General features: G+C 47.8%; 10 protein-coding genes across 10 annotated transcripts; 6 read left to right on the forward strand and 4 right to left on the reverse strand.

Annotated features, from left to right (window-relative positions):
• Positions 1-13: 13 nt before the first annotated feature.
• Positions 14-2,155, forward strand: NEMAJ01_1833 (uncharacterized protein; the record flags this gene model as incomplete). Its single annotated transcript, XM_047915671.1, has 1 exon — positions 14-2,155. The coding sequence occupies one exon, from the start codon at positions 14-16 to the stop codon at positions 2,153-2,155; it is 2,142 nt and encodes a 713-aa protein (XP_047771628.1).
• A 636-nt stretch (positions 2,156-2,791) lies between these two features.
• Positions 2,792-5,992, forward strand: NEMAJ01_1834 (uncharacterized protein; the record flags this gene model as incomplete). The annotated part of the gene is made up of 1 exon (XM_047915672.1): positions 2,792-5,992. The coding sequence occupies one exon, from the start codon at positions 2,792-2,794 to the stop codon at positions 5,990-5,992; it is 3,201 nt and encodes a 1,066-aa protein (XP_047771629.1).
• A 1,139-nt stretch (positions 5,993-7,131) lies between these two features.
• Positions 7,132-9,063, reverse strand: NEMAJ01_1835 (uncharacterized protein; the record flags this gene model as incomplete). Its single annotated transcript, XM_047915673.1, has 1 exon — positions 7,132-9,063. The coding sequence occupies one exon, from the start codon at positions 9,061-9,063 to the stop codon at positions 7,132-7,134; it is 1,932 nt and encodes a 643-aa protein (XP_047771630.1).
• Positions 9,064-9,581: 518 nt separating this feature from the next.
• On the forward strand, positions 9,582-10,997 carry NEMAJ01_1836 (elongation factor 1-alpha; the record flags this gene model as incomplete). Its single annotated transcript, XM_047915674.1, has 1 exon — positions 9,582-10,997. The coding sequence occupies one exon, from the start codon at positions 9,582-9,584 to the stop codon at positions 10,995-10,997; it is 1,416 nt and encodes a 471-aa protein (XP_047771631.1).
• Positions 10,998-12,219: 1,222 nt separating this feature from the next.
• NEMAJ01_1837 (uncharacterized protein) lies at positions 12,220-13,989 on the forward strand (the record flags this gene model as incomplete). The annotated part of the gene is made up of 1 exon (XM_047915675.1): positions 12,220-13,989. One exon carries the CDS (start codon positions 12,220-12,222, stop codon positions 13,987-13,989), a length of 1,770 nt encoding a protein of 589 aa, XP_047771632.1.
• A 451-nt stretch (positions 13,990-14,440) lies between these two features.
• NEMAJ01_1838 (alpha 1,2-mannosyltransferase) lies at positions 14,441-15,487 on the reverse strand (the record flags this gene model as incomplete). Its single annotated transcript, XM_047915676.1, has 1 exon — positions 14,441-15,487. The coding sequence occupies one exon, from the start codon at positions 15,485-15,487 to the stop codon at positions 14,441-14,443; it is 1,047 nt and encodes a 348-aa protein (XP_047771633.1).
• A 42-nt stretch (positions 15,488-15,529) lies between these two features.
• NEMAJ01_1839 (protein pelota) lies at positions 15,530-16,552 on the forward strand (the record flags this gene model as incomplete). Its single annotated transcript, XM_047915677.1, has 1 exon — positions 15,530-16,552. One exon carries the CDS (start codon positions 15,530-15,532, stop codon positions 16,550-16,552), a length of 1,023 nt encoding a protein of 340 aa, XP_047771634.1.
• Positions 16,553-16,783: 231 nt separating this feature from the next.
• On the reverse strand, positions 16,784-17,992 carry NEMAJ01_1840 (glucosaminylphosphatidylinositol acyltransferase; the record flags this gene model as incomplete). Its single annotated transcript, XM_047915678.1, has 1 exon — positions 16,784-17,992. The coding sequence occupies one exon, from the start codon at positions 17,990-17,992 to the stop codon at positions 16,784-16,786; it is 1,209 nt and encodes a 402-aa protein (XP_047771635.1).
• A 33-nt stretch (positions 17,993-18,025) lies between these two features.
• Positions 18,026-20,773, forward strand: NEMAJ01_1841 (valyl-tRNA synthetase; the record flags this gene model as incomplete). Its single annotated transcript, XM_047915679.1, has 1 exon — positions 18,026-20,773. The coding sequence occupies one exon, from the start codon at positions 18,026-18,028 to the stop codon at positions 20,771-20,773; it is 2,748 nt and encodes a 915-aa protein (XP_047771636.1).
• Positions 20,774-21,256: 483 nt separating this feature from the next.
• NEMAJ01_1810 (uncharacterized protein) lies at positions 21,257-21,489 on the reverse strand (the record flags this gene model as incomplete). Its single annotated transcript, XM_047915648.1, has 1 exon — positions 21,257-21,489. A coding segment is annotated over one exon (233 nt), but the record flags the coding sequence as incomplete, so codon positions are not given.

Consider the following 21,489-nt stretch of genomic DNA (forward strand, 5'->3'; position numbering starts at 1 on the left):
AAATACAAAAGAAATGAAATACATGCGAGAAATAATGGACACAGAGAAGGAGACGTATTTGTCCGTGGTAAAGGAGTCGATCGATACGATGATGCGGAGCCCAGAGGGAGAGAATTTGTGCAGGGTTTTCATGGATGGGTACAATGCTGTATATCTGTACTGCACGGAGAATACGCACGAGAAGTACATAATAGAGGGGGCGGAGGTATATAAGCTGTACGATCAGGCTCTTATAAAGCATTTGAAAAGGCTCCCTGCAGATTACACTTTGGAGACTTTTGTTCGTTTTGTGGACGCATATATTCGGGCAAATGAAAAAATATGCAGGATGCTCTCCTTCCTCTCGAGGTACTTCGTGCGCGTGAACCTGGAAATATCGAATGCGAATGTGATGGAGCTGAAAATGCTCTACTTCGAGAGACTCTATTCGATGCTTATAAGCGACCGAGAGAACTTGATAGTTCCGATGTTCATTGAGGGCCTGCGGGAGTACACGCAGATGAAGGTGAAAAAGCCGTTGGATAAAAGCGTTTACTACCGACACCTGAAAACTCTCCGGGTGATGGTCCAGTCGTACATTCGGGTCTGCGAGATAGCGAACAAGAAGAAGTCCCTGAAGAAACTGCTCAACAGCATCGCAAAGTTCGCAGCGACGAAGAAGGAGGGCGAGTCCCACGCAGCGATATACTACAAGCTCGCAGCTGTGGACAGCCTCTTCAAGAGAAAGGAGAGAAACAAGAGAAATCTCTACCGGATGGTGGAGGAGAAGGTAGACGACCAAGTCCTGAAGACGTTCATTGAAGGGTTTGTCACGAAGATGATGCGAAGTGGAATCAACAAGAAGACGCACGCAGAAATATCTCCGTTCTACTCCTTCATAGATAACTCTGCAAGGGGAAAGGACATATTCATGAATACGGTGCTGATGATGTGCGTGAAGGTCATAGAGAAAACTTCCGACTGCAAGTCCCTCCTGAAGTTCTGCATCTTCATGGGGAAACACTTCAGCTGCATGCCAAGGTCCTCGAAGAAGGTCCGACGAGTCTTTGAGATGATTGTCGCAAGACGCCTCCACGGGATAATGAAAGAACCTTCCAGCGCCTTCGAGAACGACCTTCTGGAGTCGATCGATACGCACATGAAAATGCCCAAACAGCCTGTCCTCGAGATGTCTCTCTTCGTCTCCTGCATTCCCGCGCATAAGCCTGCCTTTTGGGTGAAGTTTTCGGTGGGGGTCAAGAACAGGCTCATCCTCGGGAGTCCCTCGACGGTGGAGAAGCGCCTTATCTGCGTGATTGTTCGGCGGATAGAGCAGAATCGAGAGGTTTCCCTCAAGAAAAATTTAAAGCTGCACAAAACCCTCTCGGACTATATCGATCAAAGTACACTTTATAATTTGTGCGAATCCTACGATGTGAGCAACTTCGAAGAGATCCTGCTCTGCATAAAAGACGTCGCCACGAGCGAGATGTACTTCAGAACGGCAAAGCCCGAGGTGGAGACGGAGTGCCTCCTCCTGTCGTACACGCGGTGGAACTATCCCATTGTAAAGATGCACATTCCCGCAGAGTTGGAGGAGATGTGGGAGTCCGTTAAGAAGTACTGTACGGAGAAGGGGAGAAAGTATACGCTTTTTTTCTGTCCTACCGTATCCCCAGTGACTCTGCACTTGGACGAGACGGAGATCGAGTGCGACGTGATCCAGGGATCGATCCTTCTTCTCCTCGTGCGAGTGGGTCCTCATGCGCTGGAGGAGCTCGTGGGGGCGCTGATGGTCGAGTGCACGGAGGAGACGCAGGCCCTTGTTCTCCGGAAGGTTCAGACCCTGAAAAGTGCGAGTTTAGTCGTTGAAATTAACGGAAAGTACGAGATATGCCTTGATTCTGCGCAGAAGAAAGTGGGAATATTCGTCCCGGAGATAGAGGATGTGCTCAGTGAGAATTCTGCTGCGAAGTACGCGTACTCCAGGAGTGCGATTGAAGCCCGTATCGTGCGGATACTCAAAGAGAAGACGGGAATGTCGAGCGAGGAGTTGCAGGCAGCCCTGGAGAGAAACTTTCAGTTGGAGGACCAGGAGTTGGAGGGGTATGTGAACTCCCTGCAGGAGCGAGGACTTATTTCTTCTTCGGAGGGACTCCTGTACTTTGTCCCGTAATTGCCTGGGTAATTATGGAGTACTTTTTTCTTTTCCATGGGAGAGTTTGACTCTGACTACGGAGAGTTCTTGGAGATAAGTTTGCGGGATACGCCTTCATGCAGCAGCGAGGAGGAGATCAGCATGGATGTAGAGGTTGAGGAGGAGTCGTCCCTTTGGCTCGTTGTTTTTCTGCTTGCAGGGTCTATCGTGGGCATATCCTGCCTGGCTGCACTGAGTTTCCGCGCAAACTAGCCCGGGAGTGTATAAATAAAGCATCTGGTCTTTGCAGTTGTTCCTCACCGATAAATTCATCATACTATTCAGAGTATTAAGTGAAGTATTTAGAGTATTTAGAGTATTCAGTGAATTCAGTGAACTATTCATACTATTTAAACTATTTAGAGTATTCAGAGAATTCATACTATTCAGTGAACTATTTAAACTATTAGAACTACTAGAACTATTCAAACTGTTAGAACTACTAGAACTATTCTGACTGTTAAACTATTAGAACTATTCTGACTGTTAAGAGTATTCAGTGATAACTAGAGTATTCAGTGCTAAATATACTATTCTGACTGTTATTAGAACTACTAGAACTATTCGGTGAACTGTTAGAACTATTTAAGAATTCCGGCGAACTGACAAATTTTTATGGAGAAAGTGCAGAAGAAGAGCTCACACGCAGGAAAAGGGACGGATTTGCACGCCCTTTGCAAGAAGCACCTTAAAAAGAAGGTTTTAGAATCGGCTTTTTTGGAGGAAAAAATCCACGGAGGCCACATATACCACTCGAATTCCGTCGGAGAGTGTGCAGAAGCTCTCTCTGGGGAGTGCTCAAACACGGTGGAAAGCACGGAAGAGTGCTCTGGGATAGACTATATCGTCTTCCTGAAGGGCCAACTGACAAATTCCCAGGAAGTACCTGAAAACATCTCCAGACTCGCCCGGGAAATATCCCCCCTGAGAACCACGCACGAGCAAAGGGTCGGATACGAGACACTGCTCCTTCTCGTGAAGCAGATGCGGAGATCGCACCCGAATAACCTGAATGACCCGAATAACCTGAATAGTCCGAATCCTGCAGGAGAAGAAGCCCCTGGAGAGTGCGAGGAGGCTCTAGTGCCTCTTCTCGATCAGGCAATGGGAAATTCCCACTTTGTGATTCGGAAGGTCGTAAAGTCCGTGGTGAAGGAGATGCGGGGAGTCCAAGGCTTTTCTCTCCTGCTGGAAAATAGTCGATGGTCCCCCCAGAGCAGGACTGAGCTTATGCTGGCGATGAAGGAGAAATGCTCTCTCTCTGCAGGCGATGTTTTCCTCCTGAACGAGAAGAAGTCCGGGGAGAAAGTGGGAAAACTCCTTCTCCTGACGGAGTTCGGGGAATATGCAGAGTCCCTGAAGGAGGTGGATTTCAACAGTGTAGGAAGCAGGAATGTGCGAATACTCGCAGAGGGAATGCAGGAGTCCGATAGAAAAGGGGTTTTTGAGGTCCTTGTACAGTGTGGGTCGGATAACTGCGTCTTTTTTGCTCGGGACTCCAGGAATCTCCCAGGATTCGTCGTTGAAAGGTGTCACTCCGTGGAGAATGAGCACGTTCGCGTCGAGTACTTCGAATGTCTCGTGCAGAGATGGGACTCTGGAGAGTCTCTCGAACTGGCCTGCAAGTGGCTGGAGAGTAACCAAATAGTCCTCGTGTGCGAGAACCAGAAGAGAGTCCGAGCACTTTTCTGGACTCTCATCCGAAACCTCCGGAATAGCGTCATCACGAAGCACGAGTACCTTCTCTCCATCGGGGAAGTCTCTGAAAAAGTCTCTAGGAGGATGGGATACTTCCAGAGGATGGTGGAGACAGTTCTTTCCATGGCCCACGGGAGCAACTACTGCCGAGTCCTGCAGGGAGTCCACCTCCTGAAGGGCCTGGTCGAGAATCGCATCACGAGAAAGTACGTCCCAGAGAAAAGATGGAGGAGTGCAGTTGTAAAGGCCCTCTCAGACGCGCATAAGGAGATTCGAGAAGTATCTGCGACGTATCCCGTATCCCTCTCTTGCAGGGAAGTGAGAGAGACGATTCTATTCGGGAGGGAGGCAGACCTGCACGGAATGACTCTCCTGTTCACTGCGGAGTTGCGGAGGAGGGAGAATCTCTCGGAATTTGTCGGGGAACTTGTCGGGAGAATCCGGGGGAAAGAGCCGGGTCAGGATGTTCATCGGGAAATATTCGTGCTCTGGAGCGTATTCAATGCCCTCCCCAGGGAGAAGATTCTCCTCGAAGGAAATCGCCTGAATCCCGTTATTTTAACGGAAAAAAGGAAGAAAAAGACGCTGAAAATTCCGGAAGTTCCTGTGGAGTCAACGTACACGGTGGAAGTACGGGCAGATCTGGGGGAGATATACAGGGAGTGCATCCTCCCGGAGTTCCAGGCCTCTTTGCAGGTGCTGCAGACTCGGGAGATATACGTCTCCGAGAAAAGGGCGAAGGAGAATGCGGAGAGAGTGCACGAGAAAGGGGAGAATTACGCGGTGAGATGGTACGCTGTCAGGGAGTGCATCTCCTTTATGACAGTCTATGCAATCACAAGAAACGATCTTTCTCCGTTGAACGATCTTATAAACGGACTTCTAACGGTAGGAGGGCACGTGGGCCTGATTATGATGGCTTCTGACGCGGTGAAGAACATCCTCGTGCACAGGGACAGCCCAGAGGAGACTCTCTCCCTGGCGAAATCCCTTTTCCAGGAGATTCTCCGGAGAGACCTGAAAAATATCCGTCGAGACGGGGGAATTCCGTACGCTTTTAAGGCAGTGAGTGCCTCCGAGGGAAATATCAGGGAAAAAACAGCTACTCACTACATCATAAGAAGATGCCTGGAAAGTGCCTTCTCCCTCATCGAGAACCGGCACGACTTTACGCCCGTCCAGAGAAATCTCTCCCTCACACTCGCGGACGAGCATCCCCTCGTGAAACTCAGCATTTCCCCCCGGAGTTTTCAGTCGGAGCCAAAAATCCGCGGGGAGAAGCACCTCATCCATTTCATGAACGTCCTCAAGAGCATCTCTGCAGACGGGATTTTCAAGTACGATATGCGCGTGTACGAGCCGTCTCTTTTCCTCCTTTCCTGCCTCCTGATCACGCACAGCAGCTGGAAAGTGCGGAATACTGCTCTTATGCTCTACACCGTCCTCATAAAGAAAATGTGCAAGGAGACGCTAAACTCCCGGGAGGATGCGAAGTACTCGAAAGTATCTGTTTGCAAGAATTCGAGAAAAGTCCTTTTCGACTGTCTCCAGCACTTCCAACGGGCAGGGAGTGCTGACGGGATCTTTTCCTGCCTCGTCTTCTTCTGCCGCGTGAACGTCATCGACGCGTCCGAGGAGAAGCTTCTCCTCGAAATCCGCGGGGAGAGTGCGTGCATGCGGACTCGCAGGAAAATCGAGCAAATCCTCTTCCGGAAATCCCGGGAGTCCACTGATCTCGTGCTTTCCCAACATGATCTCATCCCGGAAACCGTTAAAAATGCTCTTTTCGGAGTACCTGAAATTTTTGGCCCTGAAAAAATCTGTGCGGGTCATTCAGGGTGTGCGAGTGCGGAGAGTGCCCTCCTCGAGGCCGTGGGGAGCGAGGATGAGCACATCCGGAGATTCGCCCTCTCGAAAGTCGCCCCGGGAATGTCCTACGAGCACGCACTTCGCCGGATAATCGAAAATACCCGCTGCAAAAATCACCTGAAATCCCATCTCCAGGAAGCCCAGGAAGCCCACGCTCTGCACTGGGGAAGTGAAACCTCCCCCTTCCCGGAGGAGCCTAAAAACCTCTTTCGAGACCTCCCGTACGAGCTCAGTCTCCTCTCGCCCTAGAAACGGAATAAATCAGAATGAGATGAAAACTGCACTTTATACAAAATGTTGTAAGTCCAGCTTATGCTTTGACTTTGGTCTAAGATAAGCTCCAATAAAGAGTTATTAGCCTTTTGAGCTTTATAAATGTCGACTGTTGAATGCCGTGATTTTCGATGTTTAGAATTCCTTGGTATTACTTCTGCATTTTATTTCTCTATATAAAATTGTCTCGCGTATTTATACTTTTAGCGAGCACTAATCAATTACATGTTTCAGAGGCTTGAGAGTTCAATCAAAATGATCATTCCGTCTCCAATTCTGTGGGAACTCCAAAAAATCACCTGAAAAATCTATCCCTCATACGCCCCCATCACAACATGCGCCATCTTAAGCCACTGCCGCACGATCCTGTACAGCACCCCGCAGAACAGTCCGAATACGCAGACTATAAAGGGATTCGAATAGTCCCCGCTGAAGTTGCAAAATAAAAAGGCCGTTCCCAAATTAACGTATAAATACATGAGAGTGATCGTGTAAATAAAGTAGAAGTAGAGCATATCCCGAAAGAAATAAAAATAAAAATATCTGTCCGCCAACTCAGCAGGCACGAACAGCCAAATATTCTGCGTCTCTCCTGCAAAAATAAATCTGAAAATAAAGCCATAAAAAGACCGCTGAAATACGATCTGCCTAAATTATAGATCACATCAGAAATAGCAGTAAGTATATCTGAGTAATAGTTGTAATACAGGAAGTAATCATGTGAAAATCATATCCTTTTTTATTTTTCTACTGCTTAGATAGACAGTATTTAATTTGTCTCATAATAACCCGAATAAGCAATAACAATTACGAGCAACTATGCTTTCAGCATACAATACTCCGTTCGATTATAGGGCACATCACCTCTAATACCCCATTCCTCCATCTAGTGCCAATACCCGAATTTATGACAAAAATAATTCTCTACTCGAAACTCTGCCTGAATAACCCGAATTTATTCTTTAATTTCCTATGAATACAGCGCCTCCAGAAAGCACAGCATTTTCCAAGGCTCTTTGAAAAATTTGCAAGAATAAAAAATAAAAAGAATACGGAATACTCTGCCCTCGTACAGGAAAACTAGCCTTTTTTCTTCTGCAAGACTCTATTTATTTCTACGGGTCTGCTCTTCTGTATAAAATCCCGTACGGATACCCCGTGGAAGCTGCATCATTTGCTGAGGACTTTGTGATGCTACTATCGTTGCAGTGGTACCACATCCCCCCACGCCGTGTGAATGCTACGTAGTGCCCTCCTATCCCAAAGCTGTGATGGACCAGAATCCCAACGAGAGAGTACGCAGCCCCGTCCAAAACAAGGCCCTCCTTCTCCACGAAGAACTTCTGCCTGTCGAACTTCTCCCCTCCCTTCCCCAGGCCCACGGGAAGCTGAACGCAAAAATACTTCGAGAATCCTCTGAAACGCGTGAATTCTTCGACCTCCTTCCCCTCCTCCTCCCTCCTCTCGCGGGACGGACTCTCCCAGTTACTTACTACGCACTGCACGTGGACGCAGTCTCTTACCTCGTACTTTCTGTTTTTTATGCTCTCTATATGCTCAGCTGCATCCCAGTACTTATTCGTGAGTGCTACTACCATCGACCCGAAGTATTCCTCTGTCTCCTCTCTGCTGTGCTTTATCTCCAGGACTGTATTTGGGACGTCAGTTCGCCTCTTTATTTTCAGGTTCTCCCCCAGGAACTGTGCGATATTGCACTTCTTCCGGACGAGAAACGGGATCTGGAAGACATTTTTCACTCCGCTAAAAAAAGATGCGAGGAAGGAAAGGCCCTCAATCCCCGGAGTGTAACTTATAAAGAGAAATTCTGCGTCTTCCAGGGCTTCATCCGTTACGTAAACGAAAGACTGCTCCAGGAGGTTCTTCCTGAAGGAGAAAGGCTCTGCATCTGGGACCTTCCGGATGCGCTCTCCCTCCATCTGCACTGCAAGGACCTTCCAGACCGGCTCCTGGAACTTCCTGCTGACGCTTTCCCGGATCTCCCCGACTGTTTTTCCCTGGTATAAACAGAGTCCCGTTGTGATGAGCTGATTCCGATGGATCACGAGAACGTGTCCGTGGGGTCCTCCCTCCGACCCAAAAGACCCGTTCAAGACGAAGGATCTGTAGAGAGGCTTCACCTTCCTCCCAACAACTTCCCCGTGACTCCGAAGGACTCGCACGGACTCTGCTGTGTATACGAAGAGGTCGGGGATAAGGCTTTCATACGGGGTTTTCTCGAAGAGGTAGTTGAAATTGTTCAGGATCAGGGAGAAAACTTCCCCTGCGTCTTCCTCAGAGCATCCTCTATATCGCGGATCTATGCTTCCCAGAGCCCTCTTTATCTCCTTCAGCTTCCCAAGGCAGTCTCCCCTCCTGCGCGCAGTTTTAACGAGGGCTTTATACGCCTGCAGGAGGACTCCGCACTTTTCTCGGTCGTATCCCTGCCTGGTGTTTTTTCGGGCGGCGAACTCGCGAATTTCCTCCTGGGAGATCTGCAGGACGGCGTCTGAGAGTTCGCTGACTCCCAGGAGGACCTGCAGGGCCGTGTTCATGTAGCAAGTAAGTCCCACATTCCGAAACTCAACGGGTCTGTTCTCGTCCTGCAGGCTCTCGGGAGAGACTTTTCTCGTGATTTTCACGGATATTTCAGCGGACTCTCCCCGCACGAGAGACTCTCCCATTCCCACGGGGGGAGAGACTGTGCAGGCGAAGTTCTGCTGGAACTCTTCGAGGGACATCTTCTCCGAGAAGAGAACGACTCGGATCACGCTGAAGAGCTTCTCTCCTGCAGGGACTGCAAAATCTTTCGAGATTCCGTCAGGGCTTACTGTAACGTGCATGCGGACTCTTCCCACGGGAACTGCTGCATCGCACAGGAACTCTGCGTTTATGGCGTCCCACTCCCGACAGGATATGACCGTATAGTTGGAATTCGGGTCTAAAAATCCATTCTTCAGGATATCCTGGCTGCTCACGAGAGGGTCTTCGCCTGCCTTGTACTTTTCGTAGGACTTTTTCGCCACGGCGTATCCTATTAAGAGAGACATTCCAGGCAAACAAAAATAAAATAAAAACAAAAAGTCATTTTCCAAGTGCAGGACAGAACCCACGCCCGAGAGAGTGTCATCTGTGCTTATTTCCCAAGTGTGACCTGTTTCACTAAATAACTGCTCATTATTACACTATAACTGTTCTTATTGTTTACTAACTAGCTATTCATTTATTCTATAACTATTCATTATTACAATATAGCTATTCTTTGACTGTTTACTAGCTATTCTTATTGTTTACTGCTCTGACTGCTCTGACTGCTGCTTATTCGGGTTGTTCTTGAGCTATTTCTCTATTCTCAACCCGCATTCTGACTTCATGAACTTTCTATGGACTTTTTTAAGACCCTTCTCCTTCCTAAATTTCCAGCCACATTCTTCACTCCCAGCACACTTTACAAATTCCCTTTTCCTCTCCCTACCCTCTTCCCTTCTACCCCTGTCTTCCCAGCCTGAAAACAGTTACTTTAATTCTTGCAAAAATAAAAGAATAAATTTCGCAATTTTTTTATCCCATGTCAATGACAGAGAACAAAGAACAGTACATAAACGTATGCTTCCTTGGGCACGTAGACAGTGGTAAGAGTACTACCATCGGACACTTGTGCTACAAGCTTGGAGCTATCGACAAGAGAACCCTCGAGAAGTTGGAGGAAGTTGCAAAGGAGCACGGAAAGGGATCTTTCAGTTACGCTTTCTTCTGCGATAACAACAAGGCAGAGCGTGAGTCTGGTATTACCATCCAGGTCTCCATGAAGGTCGTAAAAACAGCAAAGCACACCGTAAACATCCTCGACTGCCCAGGGCACAGAGGATTCCTGAAGAACATGATCACAGGAACAGCTCAGGCTGACGTAGCAGTCATCATCGTCCCAGCAGCACAGGGAGAGTTCGAGAGAGCAATCACAGAAACAGGAACTCTCTACGAGCACATCGTACTCGCTCACACTCTCGGAGTATCTAAGGCCATCGTAGCCATCAACAAGCTCGACACCCTCGGATCAGACGCAGCTGCAAAGGCAAGATTCGAAGAAATCAGCGAAAACATCAAGGGAAAGATGAAGAAAATGTACAACATGAAGACTACTCCCATCGTAGCTATCTCAGGATTCAAGGGAATAGGTCTCACAGGAGCAGACGAGAAGTTCTCGTGGTTCGCAGGATGGACCCCAGAAGAAGAGCCAACAGCAACCCCCATCAGATCCCTCGAAGAGGCTATCGACTACTACCCAATCCCAAAGAGAATGACAACTGCACCCCTCAGGATGCCAGTGACCCAGATCCTCGAAGTTAAGGGAATCGGAAAGGTCTACACAGGAAGAATCGAGTCGGGAACTTGCCTCGCAGGAATGAAGGTCTCAGTCGCACCCGTAGGAGTAAACACCGAAATTAAGACCATGGAAATCCACAAGACAGCAAGAAAGAAGGTCGAGGCAGGAGAAAACTGCGGACTCACCCTCAAAGGAAACCCAGACACAGATAAGATCAAGCCAGGAGCAGTCATCGCAGATACAGTGAACCCGTGCATGAAGGCTTTCGCTGCTTACGCAACCGTCATCTTCATCGGAAAGGTTAAGTGCATAAAGGCAGGATACGCCCCAACTATGGATATCGCAGCAACCCACGTAAGCACCGTATTCGCTCAGCTGTGCGACGTAGGAACGAAGAAGGGGAAGGAGTTTGTCGTAACCGCAGACAGACCCTCGGAAATAGCAGGAACTAGACCCTGCGCAAGAGTCATCATCGTCCCCTCAAAGCCAACGGTCATGGAGAAGTTCGCAGAGTTCCCGTTCCTCGGAAGGTTCGCCCTCAGAGACATGGGGAAGACAATCGGAGTCGGAATCATCCACGAGGTCCTCGATAAGGCCGCAACAGAGGCAAGAGCCCCAGAATACTTCACAGCCTCAAAGAAGAAGCCTGCAAAGAAGTAGAGTTCGGAAATAAAGAAGACACGTTTCACCAGAATACACGAAGTCCCGCATACTTGCACGGGCAGATGTTATAGTATAATATTGTTATAATAGTATGCTGTTATAATAGTATAATAATGTTGTTGTTATAATAGTATGCTGTTATAATAGTCTGCTGTTATAGTGTAATAATGTTATAGTCTGTAATAATAGTATGCTGTTAGAATAGTATTATAATGTTGTTGTAGTATGTTGTTATATTATAATAATTTTGTAGTCTGTTATAATAGTCTGCTGTTATAATAGTCTGTTCTATTTGGATTATAATAGTATGCTGTTATAGTAGTCTGCTGTTATAATAGTCTGTTCTATTTGGATTATAATAGTATGCTGTTATGCTAGCTTATTGTAATAGTATTCTGTTGTTATAGTATGCTGTTATAGTATAATATTGTTATAGTAGTTTGCTATGACGGTGCTCTGTTGCAGTCTATTATACTCTGCTGCTGTTATACTCTGCGGTGGCTACTCCTGGGTTTATCACCGCTTAGCTCTGGACGGCGGCTTGCGTCTTGCAATGAGCTGTTTACACAGGCTTTTTGTTGGGATTTAGCAGTAGTTAGTATGCCCTGTGTAGTAAGCACCGGACTTGCTGCACACTGCGTGCTAATTGGCGCATAGACTGCTTGCTAGACTGTGTGGAATAAGTCCTGTGCTTGGCAGAACTTGCTGCACAGGGCGTACTAAATGGCAGACTTCCCGCACAGGGCGCAGCAAGTAAAGCCTGTTATATATATATTTTTTTTGCATTTTTTATGGATGATTGGGACAGCTCGTACATTATCCTAGAAGACACTAAAAAGAGAGAGAACAGTTCCCCGGAAAAAGACAGAAATAAAGCGCACAAAAGTTACAGCAAAATATTAGACCATTTTAATAAATTGAAAGAGGCCGAATACGTAAGAAGAGACAGCATAGAAGACATCGTAAAAAAGTACATAAATAAATAGAAGGCAGCACTTGCTGCACACTGCATAAAAATAGAAAAATAAACCCGAACTTTCTGCACACCACACCATAAGTATAAATTGCTGCACAGTGTATAAAAAGCAGTGCTTTCTGCACACCGCACCATAAGTATAAATTTCTGCGCACTATACCCAAAATGGCAGGCATCTATCACCGAATACTTGCTGCACACTAAGTAAAAAATAAAGATAGAATATTTTTCAGAAATTAAGCGATGACAGAAGAGGCGCAGTTGTTCTACATAAGAGTGGACACAAACAGCATAATAGCAGAATACCGCCAGAATGCATTCAGGAACAGCTCAGGCACAGCCCAAGAAACTTCCCGAAATTCAGGCATTTCCCTCCTCACACAGAGAATATACGCATGCTTTGAGGATACAGACGATGAAATTGCGGAAATGCTCGAGAACGTGCTCAAGCACATTATAGAGAACATTCTCTGGTCCCCCTGCGACCCAAACGTGGAAATCCTGCAGAGCCTCCTGGAAAACCCTCCTCCTCCCTCCTCAGGCTCCTTCGAGCGCTCCGTGGAGATTCTCTTCGCGAACCTAACGGAAAAAGAGGTCAAAATATTCGGAGGGAAGTACAGAAGCTTCATCTCCAGAGTGAACGAGCAAGTATCTGTGTGGAGCCAAAGTATCTGGTGCATCCACAAAGGAATAGGCCCTGCTGAGTTTGAGGTGTACCTGAACTGCCTTTCAGGTATGGCGAATTCAGGTTCCAGGATAAAATCTTTTTGTGAAAATTCAGATTTATTTTCGGCTCTTTCCTTCATAGATCTGGCGTATACAGTGCAAGTGAGCATTTTCGGGCGGCAGGGAATGGCCTCGTGCGGATACTTTCAGCTCCTGGAGCCTTCGGAGCAGGGGAAAACTCTTTTTGACGAGGGAATGGACTTCCTCCACACAAACTCCGAACTTCTCGTGCACTTTATCAAAGAGTTCCGAAAAACAGTCCCACACCCCAGGGAAAACACGTTTTACATGCTCGCAAGCCGAGGGCTCCCGCTTAAGACACTTTTAATCCTCCGCGGGATCTTCAAGCACCGAGCGAGACTTCTCTGCCTCTGGAAAGCCCTTCCAAAAATTATAAATCCGTACGGGTTTTTTCTCGACGGGAAAAATTCGAGTCTTCCCCCGGGAAGAGACGAGAAGACGCGATTTCGGGTGGGCGCAGTCGTTTCCGAGACGGTGAACATGCGCCTGGCAGCAGCCATTCACAGCCCGCGGGCTTTGGAGAAGTACTACTACGAGCTCATGGAAGAGCTTATCCCGGGCCTGGAGGAGTGTAAAGCCCTGGAAATAGAAGCTTCCAGGAAGATGGTGAAAACCTGCAGGAAACTCTCGGAGAATCTGCAGGGAAAAGGGTCCTTGCACAGAAAACTCTCAAAAATGCAGACTCTCCAGGAGATCATGCGATATCTTGTCCTGCACGTGGAGATTCACTCTCTGGGAAGTGGCGAAGTTTCAACTTTAGTAAAAAACATTCAGAGAATGTGGGGCGAACTTTGCTCGATAGTTCAGAAGAAGAAGGCTCTTCTAACGGTTTTCAGGAATAATTTTCAGGTTCTGAAGGTGGTCCAGGGGATGGATGACTATAGCAAGGTGGACAAAGCCTTAGTTAAATGCTGTGTAAACACGTACCTGAACAGTTTGGGGGTGCGGCTGGTTATACTTCCCTTTGATCTCGCGGAAAGACAGTTTGGGACCCTGGAATGTGCCAGGCTTTTCTCCAGGATCAAGTCCCTGCAGAGATCGTACGTTCGAGGCCTGGATCAAGTGGAGAAGAGAGTGAAAATAAGCATCCACGAGTCAATAGCCGACTCCTTCACGAGAGACATGATTCCCTCTCTCTTTGTGGTATTTTTACTTGTACTCATAGTCTCTCTAGTTATTGCGTACTACCTGAAACAGGTTCTCAGGCTCATACTATCCCCAGAGGCGGATACCGTCTGGGAGTACCTGCAGAGTGTGTGGGCATAATCGAGAGAAATCCCTCCAAAGGCCCAGGAGTTACACTTTATCCCGGAGTTTGTCCGTTATAATGTGCTAGTATAATACCGTTATAATGTGCTAGTATAATACTGTTAGAATAGTGTTAGGTGTTAGAATAGTGTTAGAATGTGCTAGAATGTGTTAGAATAATACCGTTATAATATGCTAGTATAATACTGTTAGAATATGTTAGTATATTACTGTTATAATCTTCTAGTATAATACTGTTAGAATACTGTTAGAATGCTGTTATAATATGCTGTTATAATACAAGTTAGAATACTGTTAGAATACTTCTATAATATGCTAGTACAACTGGAGCTATAACCTGAAGTTACATTATGGGTATAATACTGTTATACCGTTAGAATACTATGATACTGTTATGATAGTATTCTGTGGGATCTTCAAAAAAGAAAGTGTACTCTAATAATAGACTTTATTTTCGAGAATGTACACTTTTTTCCAACATCTTCACAGTCTTCCTGAAGAGGTTTATGCAGAGAGGCATCGATAGATCGACAGAGGTCGAGGGAGTGCAATTGCAGTGCGTCTTCTGAAGGGAAGGCTTCGGACAGTGCGTGAATGGAGGATGCGTATACCCGATATCCTCAAAGTAGTGGATCTCATCCGCACGCAGGAACAGGGCAGCAGCTATCGAATGAATCGGAGCATCTCCCCATCTCTCGTAGAAAAACCCTCCAGACTTGTCCAAGTACTCGAAAAGCATCCGGTACTTCTTCCCCCGGAAAAAAGAAAAGTCTCCAACTTCAAAGTTCGACCAAAAGTGGCACATATTATACCGCGTATGCATTTCGTCCGTTATAAACCGGTGCAAATTCAACGGCTCAAGAAGAGTCCAGTACTCGCCCTCCTTGAAGAAGGTGTTGTAGGAAGAGACGAACTTCTGTATAGTACTCCAAAGACTCGTTACAGTTTGCGGGTATTCGTGCAGAGTGATTGTAAACCCGTACTTCTTCCTATTCACCCGCATATACTCGAAAACATCGTACTCTATGTCGCAGTGAAGTCTCGTTTCAGGTTCAATTCTCCAGTAATAACGGTATTTAAGCGTGAGAGGGTGCTGGAAGAAGAATCCGGAGAAGTACCTGCACATGTGCCTGTAGGACTCGCTTCCCCCGTATATCACTTGAGCACTCTCGAGACGGCGCATCGACTCTTTCGCTCGACCCTTATCTATCCACTTGGGAGTCGACCAGTGCTCCTCCGGAACCCTCCCAAACTCAACGGATGCCTTCGTAAGGGCAGAAAATTCCCGCTTAAAATCATCCGTAAACTCAACATCATTAACAACCACGTAGGGATACCCGAACTTCCTGTTGAATCTTTGCTCAAAAACAGAAACTGTCTCTTTGATGGCATCTATATCGGAGTTTCTGCACAGAATAAAGATGCAGGCACTTTCCTTCTGGAGAGATACCTGCACGGCCAGAGAGAAAAAGCATAAGAGTGCTTCCAAAAGCATAAATAAACAGAAAATAAACACGGAATGAAAATATTTAAAAAGATGCAGACGAAGTGGAGCGTCTTTCTGGACGTGCTCCCGGAGGATGTGGACGACATATACGAGATGTACCGGATAATCGAGGAAAACGACAGGGTTAAGACAGTTACGCACAGAAGCGTGGTCGAGGGAAAGTCCAAGACCCGGGTTACGCTTCTTTTGGAGGTTGAAGTCGAGAAAGTGAGCGTGGACTTGGCGGCAGGGATACTTTTCGTGAAGGGAAAGATCCTGACGGAGACGGAGCACACAAAAGTAGGGAGTTTCCACACTTTGGAGGTTCCCGTCCACCAGAGAGTCTCCCTGACGAAGGAGCACATCTCCAGTGCGAGCTTGAAAGTCCTTGAGGGGCTGACGATAGAGAACAAAGCGACTATTTCGTACTTGATCTGCAGGAAGGAGGGATACTCTTTCCTTCTGGGGACTGAGTATACGCTGCGGAGAGTGGGTCTTCCCGAGAAGGTGAAGTCCCGGGAGAAGTTATTCCAGCAGGTTCTCTCGCACCTGAAAGGAAATATAACGGCTTTTGTGATAGTTTCTCCGGAGAAGGAGGCAGAGGAGTTCTTCCGCCGGCAGAAGGACCTGAAGGACCGGGTAGTATTCATAAAGAAGGCAGTGAATTCCCCGAATACGCACCGAGGGGATACAGCAGAGATCGAGGGAATATACAAGTCCCCAGACCTTCTCAGGAAGTTGAAAGGCGTTAGAAAGGGAAACGATCTTTTAGCCCTGAATTCTTTCTACCGGTTGGAGGAAACTTCCACGAAGGGAATTGCCGTTGGAGTTAAGGAAGTAAAATGTGCGTGCGAGAACTACCTTGCAAAGACGCTGATACTCTCCGACGGCCTGATAAAGTCAGACCTCCCAGAAGAGAGGAAGGAGGCTGAGGAGATCATGAAACTAGCACGACAGGGAAACTCTGAGGTGTGCATTATATCGCAGTATACGATGGAGGGAGAAAGACTCAAGGAAAGAGGCGGAGCAGTAGCGATACTGACGCAGCCCGTAGATATTTCTTCTCTCTTCTAGAGGGAAGACCTGAGATGAAAATACCGTTAGAAATAGGCTGTAATTCGGGGGTTCTGCCTGGGGCTTTTATTTGGTTGTTCTGCTTATACTGTGGAGAATAGTGTTCACTCACTCTGGGTCTATTTCAGGTACTGTCCGCATTAGAAAATAGCGGATTTATGGGCAACTCTTCTGATATAAGGATACTTTTAAATTTAAGAGAAAATTTTAATCAAAACCTGATTTATTCCGTTATTTTACCCTGAGAATTCCCTTCCTGTACGCGTGCACGGGAACTCCAAAGAGAAGCAGGAGGTATACGGCATTGCAGAGATGGGCCTGCCCCGTGGAGAAGGCAGCCCAGTCAAAGAGCACATTTCCCAGGAGAACGTACAAATTAGCCAGGAGAAAAAGCGGGTTCATAAGGCGGCTCAGGCCCGAGAGAAACTCGATATTCTCTATCCGGTAGAAGCACGAGACCCCAAAGAGAAGGCACATCGGGAGAACGATCGCACTGCACGAGAAAGCGATGAAGGAGAAGGAGCAGAGCCGCCGTGAGGGCGAGGAAAACTGCGAAAACACGAAATATCCCGCGTGCAGGAGCCCGTAGAAGAGGGAGAGACGCAAAAACTTCCTTCTTCCCGTCTCCTTAGGAGTGAATAAAATTTTTCCAACGGATTTTCCCAGGAGAAGAACTCCCGTGTACGGCATAATCGAGAGAAGACCCTCCCGATTTGCCGTTAAAAAGGTCTTTCTTCCCGAGAAAAAGACGAAGTCAGCGAATCCCCGCTGGTTTATGAGGAGTTCGTGCCCTCCCAGGATAAGAAGAGCCCCAAATAACGGCTGAATCCCCCGGAAGAGCAGGCTGATATTCTCAGCTGCTGCGTATACGAAGTAGAAGTTCAGGTGGACTCCATACTCCGTTGGATCTGAGTGGTACCCGGAAAGTATCACGAGAAGCCGTATAACCCCCATCACTCCCATGTAGAGCGTCTTTTTAGGGCGGAATTTATGGCTTACTGCAGAGATCATCCCCGCATTGAACATAAAAACGACAACTCCAAAGTCCATCAGAGAAATCCCGAAGTGTTTGCTCTTGTACTTGTGCAGGGGATATATTGAGAAGTCGCACGCGAATATGGAGATGCAGACTAGGCTGCACACGATATGGCGCATCCCATTGATAGTAATAGAAGCTTCATTCGTGCACACCTCCTGGAACCTGTAAGAAGAGACTTTCCTCGCCTTCAGGAGAAATGCCGTTACAGCCCCAAAAAATAGAACCTGAGAAAAGAAAGACCCTGCAGAAACTGTGTCAATATAGTGTATCAGAGTCCCCCCAAAAAGTATAGCCCAGAACTCCCGAATCCCGAAGTAATCCAGAAGAATAAGCCAGTATACGGAATTGCACGTCGTATGCAGGAGATCCACGCAGGAGTATGGCAACTCTGGGACAAACATCTAAAAATAAAAATGCGAAATGAAAAATGAAAAATGGACGAGCTACAAGCAGCACTTGCAGCAGAAAAAGACGAAAGAAAACGCGCAAAACTCGAGAAGAAAATCTCGAAGATGGCGAAGTTCCTGAGCAAAATGGAGCTCAAAAAGGCCTCCCCCGAGAAGGAGCCAAAAAAAGAGAAAAAACGCATAGAATTTGCAGAGGCCGAGAGCATCCCGGAGGGAGAGCTGAAGAAGGTGGAAAAGCTCAGCGGGCAGTTCAACCCGAAATCCGTGGAAAATGGATGGTTTTCCTGGTGGAATAAGCAGGGCTTTTTCCGGCCGGAGTACGCAGGAAAAGTCTCCCTCGGAAAGACCTTTTTCATGCCGCTTCCTCCCCCGAATGTCACCGGATCCCTGCACATAGGCCATGCAATGATGGCATCAATCCAGGATACTCTCGTCCGGTTTAAGAGAATGCAGGGATACTCTACACTCTACCTCCCAGGAACAGATCACGCAGGAATTGCCACTCAAGTCGTCGTGGAGAAGGCCCTGGAGAAGAAAAGTCTCTACAGGAAGGACATGACGCGAGAGAAGTTCCTGGATCACGTCTGGGAGTGGAAGAGACAGTACGGAAGCAGAATAGTCGAGCAGTTTAAGTCCCTGGGAACAAGCCTGGACTTCTCCCGGGAGAAATTCACGATGGACGAAAACCTCTCAGAAGCCGTTACAGAAGCTTTCGTCAGGTTCTACGAGGAAGGACTCATTTACCGCGGGAATAGGCTCGTAAACTGGTGTGCAAAGATACAGACGAGTCTCAGCGACCTGGAGGTAGACTATCGCCCAATCCCCCCGTACAGCAAAGTCTTCACAGACGGGAAGGAGTACACCCTCGGGAAAATCTACACCGTAAAGTACGAAGTCCGCGTGGGAGAGAAGGCAGAGGAAGTCCACGTCCAAACGACAAGACCAGAAACAATATTCGCAGATGCTGCCCTGTGCGCGAACCCAGGGGACAAAAGATACTCCCACCTGAAGGGAGGAACAGCTATTAACCCCCTCACGAAGAAGGAGATGCGATTCCTCCTCGACGAAGCAGCAGAGACAGAGTTCGGGACAGGACTCCTGAAAATAACCCCAGCACACGATCACGTAGACTTCGAGGTAGGCCTCAGACACGGCCTGGAGATGGTCTCAGTCCTCGATAAAAATAACAGAATGACCGTTGGACCTTTTAAGGGAGACCTCAGGTTCGACGCCAGAGAAAAAACAGTAAAACTCCTCCAGGAAATGAACCTGCTCGTTTCAGAGGAGGGCCATCCTTCAAGCATCCCCGTATGCTCCCGCACAGGAGAAGTCGTTGAGCCACTTCTCGCCCCGCAGTGGTGGATGAACTGCAGAGAACTCGCAAAAAAGGCCCTGGAGGCATCAGAGAAGGGAGAATTGAAAATATTCCCTGAGGAAATGCGGAAGACATGGAATAACTGGCTCGAGAATGTCCGTGACTGGTGCCTCTCCAGGCAGCTCTGGTGGGGTCACAGAATACCCGCATACGAAAGAGACGGAAAGTGGTTCATCGCAAGAACGAGGAAAGAGGCAGAGGAAAAGGCAGGGGGAGAAGTCGTGCAGGAGGAAGACGTTTTGGATACGTGGTTCTCCTCCGGACTCTGGCCCTTCTCCACGCTCGGATGGCCGGAATCCTCTGAGGACTTCAGGAAGTTCTACCCCGCATCCCTCCTGGAGACGGGGAGGGATATCGTTTTCTTCTGGGTCGCGAGAATGGTCATGATGGGGATAGCACTCACAGGAAAGTGCCCGTTTTCTGCTGTGCTTTTCCACAGTATCGTACGGGATGCGAAGGGAGAGAAAATGAGCAAGAGTAAGGGAAATGTCATCGATCCAGTGGACGTTATTTCAGGTACTTCCCTTGAGGAACTGCTCCAGAAGCTGCGGGCAGGGAATCTCTCGCGGGAGGAGGTGGAGAGGGCAGAGGAGAGTATTTCTCAGGAGTACCCGGAGGGAATTGAAGCCTGCGGAAGTGATGCCCTCAGATACGCCCTTCTCTCGAGTGCGTCCCTGGGGAGAGACGTAAACTTGAGCGTGGAGAAGGTCGCATCCTGCAGGAGACTCTGTAATAAGATGTGGAATGCGATGAAGTACGTTCTCGCTCAGAAGGGGGATGGATCCACGCGGAGGAAGGACTCGCTTGCGGAGGAGGCAGACGCATGGATCGCAGGGAAGTTCCTGGAGACGGCGGAAAGCGTATCCGCAGCCCTTGAGGAGTACAACTTCATGAAGGCAGCAGTCGATGTGCAGCAGTTCCTCATATACGAATTCTGCGATTTCTACCTCGAAATGTTCAAGGGGAGGAGAGACGCGGAGGGAGTCGAGAATATCCGCAGAATTTCCCTGGAGTTTGTTAAGCTCGTGCACCCGTTTTTCCCGTTTCTCTCGGAGGAGGTTTACCACGTGATGAAGGGGAGCTGGGGAGAGGAAGAGATCCCGGGGTACGTGTGGATGCCTTCTGTTACGGTGGAGGAGTACCCGCACGGGAAGAGTCTGAAGATGTCGGGAGACGGGGAGAGGATGGAGAGAGTCCTCGAGTTCATTCGCGGGGTCAGATCGAGGGCTTCGGGACGGAGTGAGAGCAAGCGAGTCTTCGTGCGGAAGTCTCCGGAGAGTGAAATCCTCGAGGGAAGTGCTGATGTGATTGGGCGGCTTGTGGGTCTTCCCGTGGAGATGTGCGAGGGAGACCGCCCGGGGATGGAGAGCTCTGGGGGGATAGAGTACGCCCTGGAGTAGACGAGTGAAGAAATAAATGCACTGAGAATTCAGGTATTCTTGTTAACGTGTTTTCTGCTGTGCCTGAGAAAGATAAAGAGGGGTTAGAGAGTGTAATGAGTGTAATGAATAGAGAGTAGTGTAATGAGTGAATGAGGGTATAGTAGAGAGTGTATGAGTGTAGAGAGTGAATGAATGAAAAGTGAATGAGTGTAGAGAGTGCGAGTGAATGAAAAGTGAATGAAAAGTGAATGAAAAGTGAATGGGAAGTTAAAAGAAAGAGTGAGTGTAGAAGTTAAAAAGTATAGAGAATTTAAATATTGAGAAAAACAGCAAACAAAAAACACTAACTGAAAAAACAGCAAACAAAACACTAAATGACAAACAAAAGATACTAACAAAACAACAAACAACAAACACTAACTGACTAACAAAACACTAACTGACAAAATGATCCGGGGATGAAAACAGGCTCTTGCAAAGAGGCATTTTATTCGTGCGGGTCTAGCTCCCATGGACCTTTGAGCATCCAGCCGCGAGCTTTACAGGCATTTTAGCTCTAACGTACTCCTTCGCCTGGGCGTATCTCTCCCTGAGAGGCCTGGGCGTGTTCTGGGAGTATGCGATTGCGTCCATGGCACTTCCTATCTCCTGCACGGCCGTTCTCATGCGGGGATTCGTCGTGTACTCGAACCAAACCATGCTCGTGTAGCTCACGAGGACGAAAAGGTCGGCAT

Source organism: Nematocida major (genome assembly GCF_021653875.1).
Source record: "Nematocida major strain JUm2507 chromosome Unknown 2435, whole genome shotgun sequence".
Classification (NCBI taxonomy): domain Eukaryota; kingdom Fungi; phylum Microsporidia; genus Nematocida; species Nematocida major.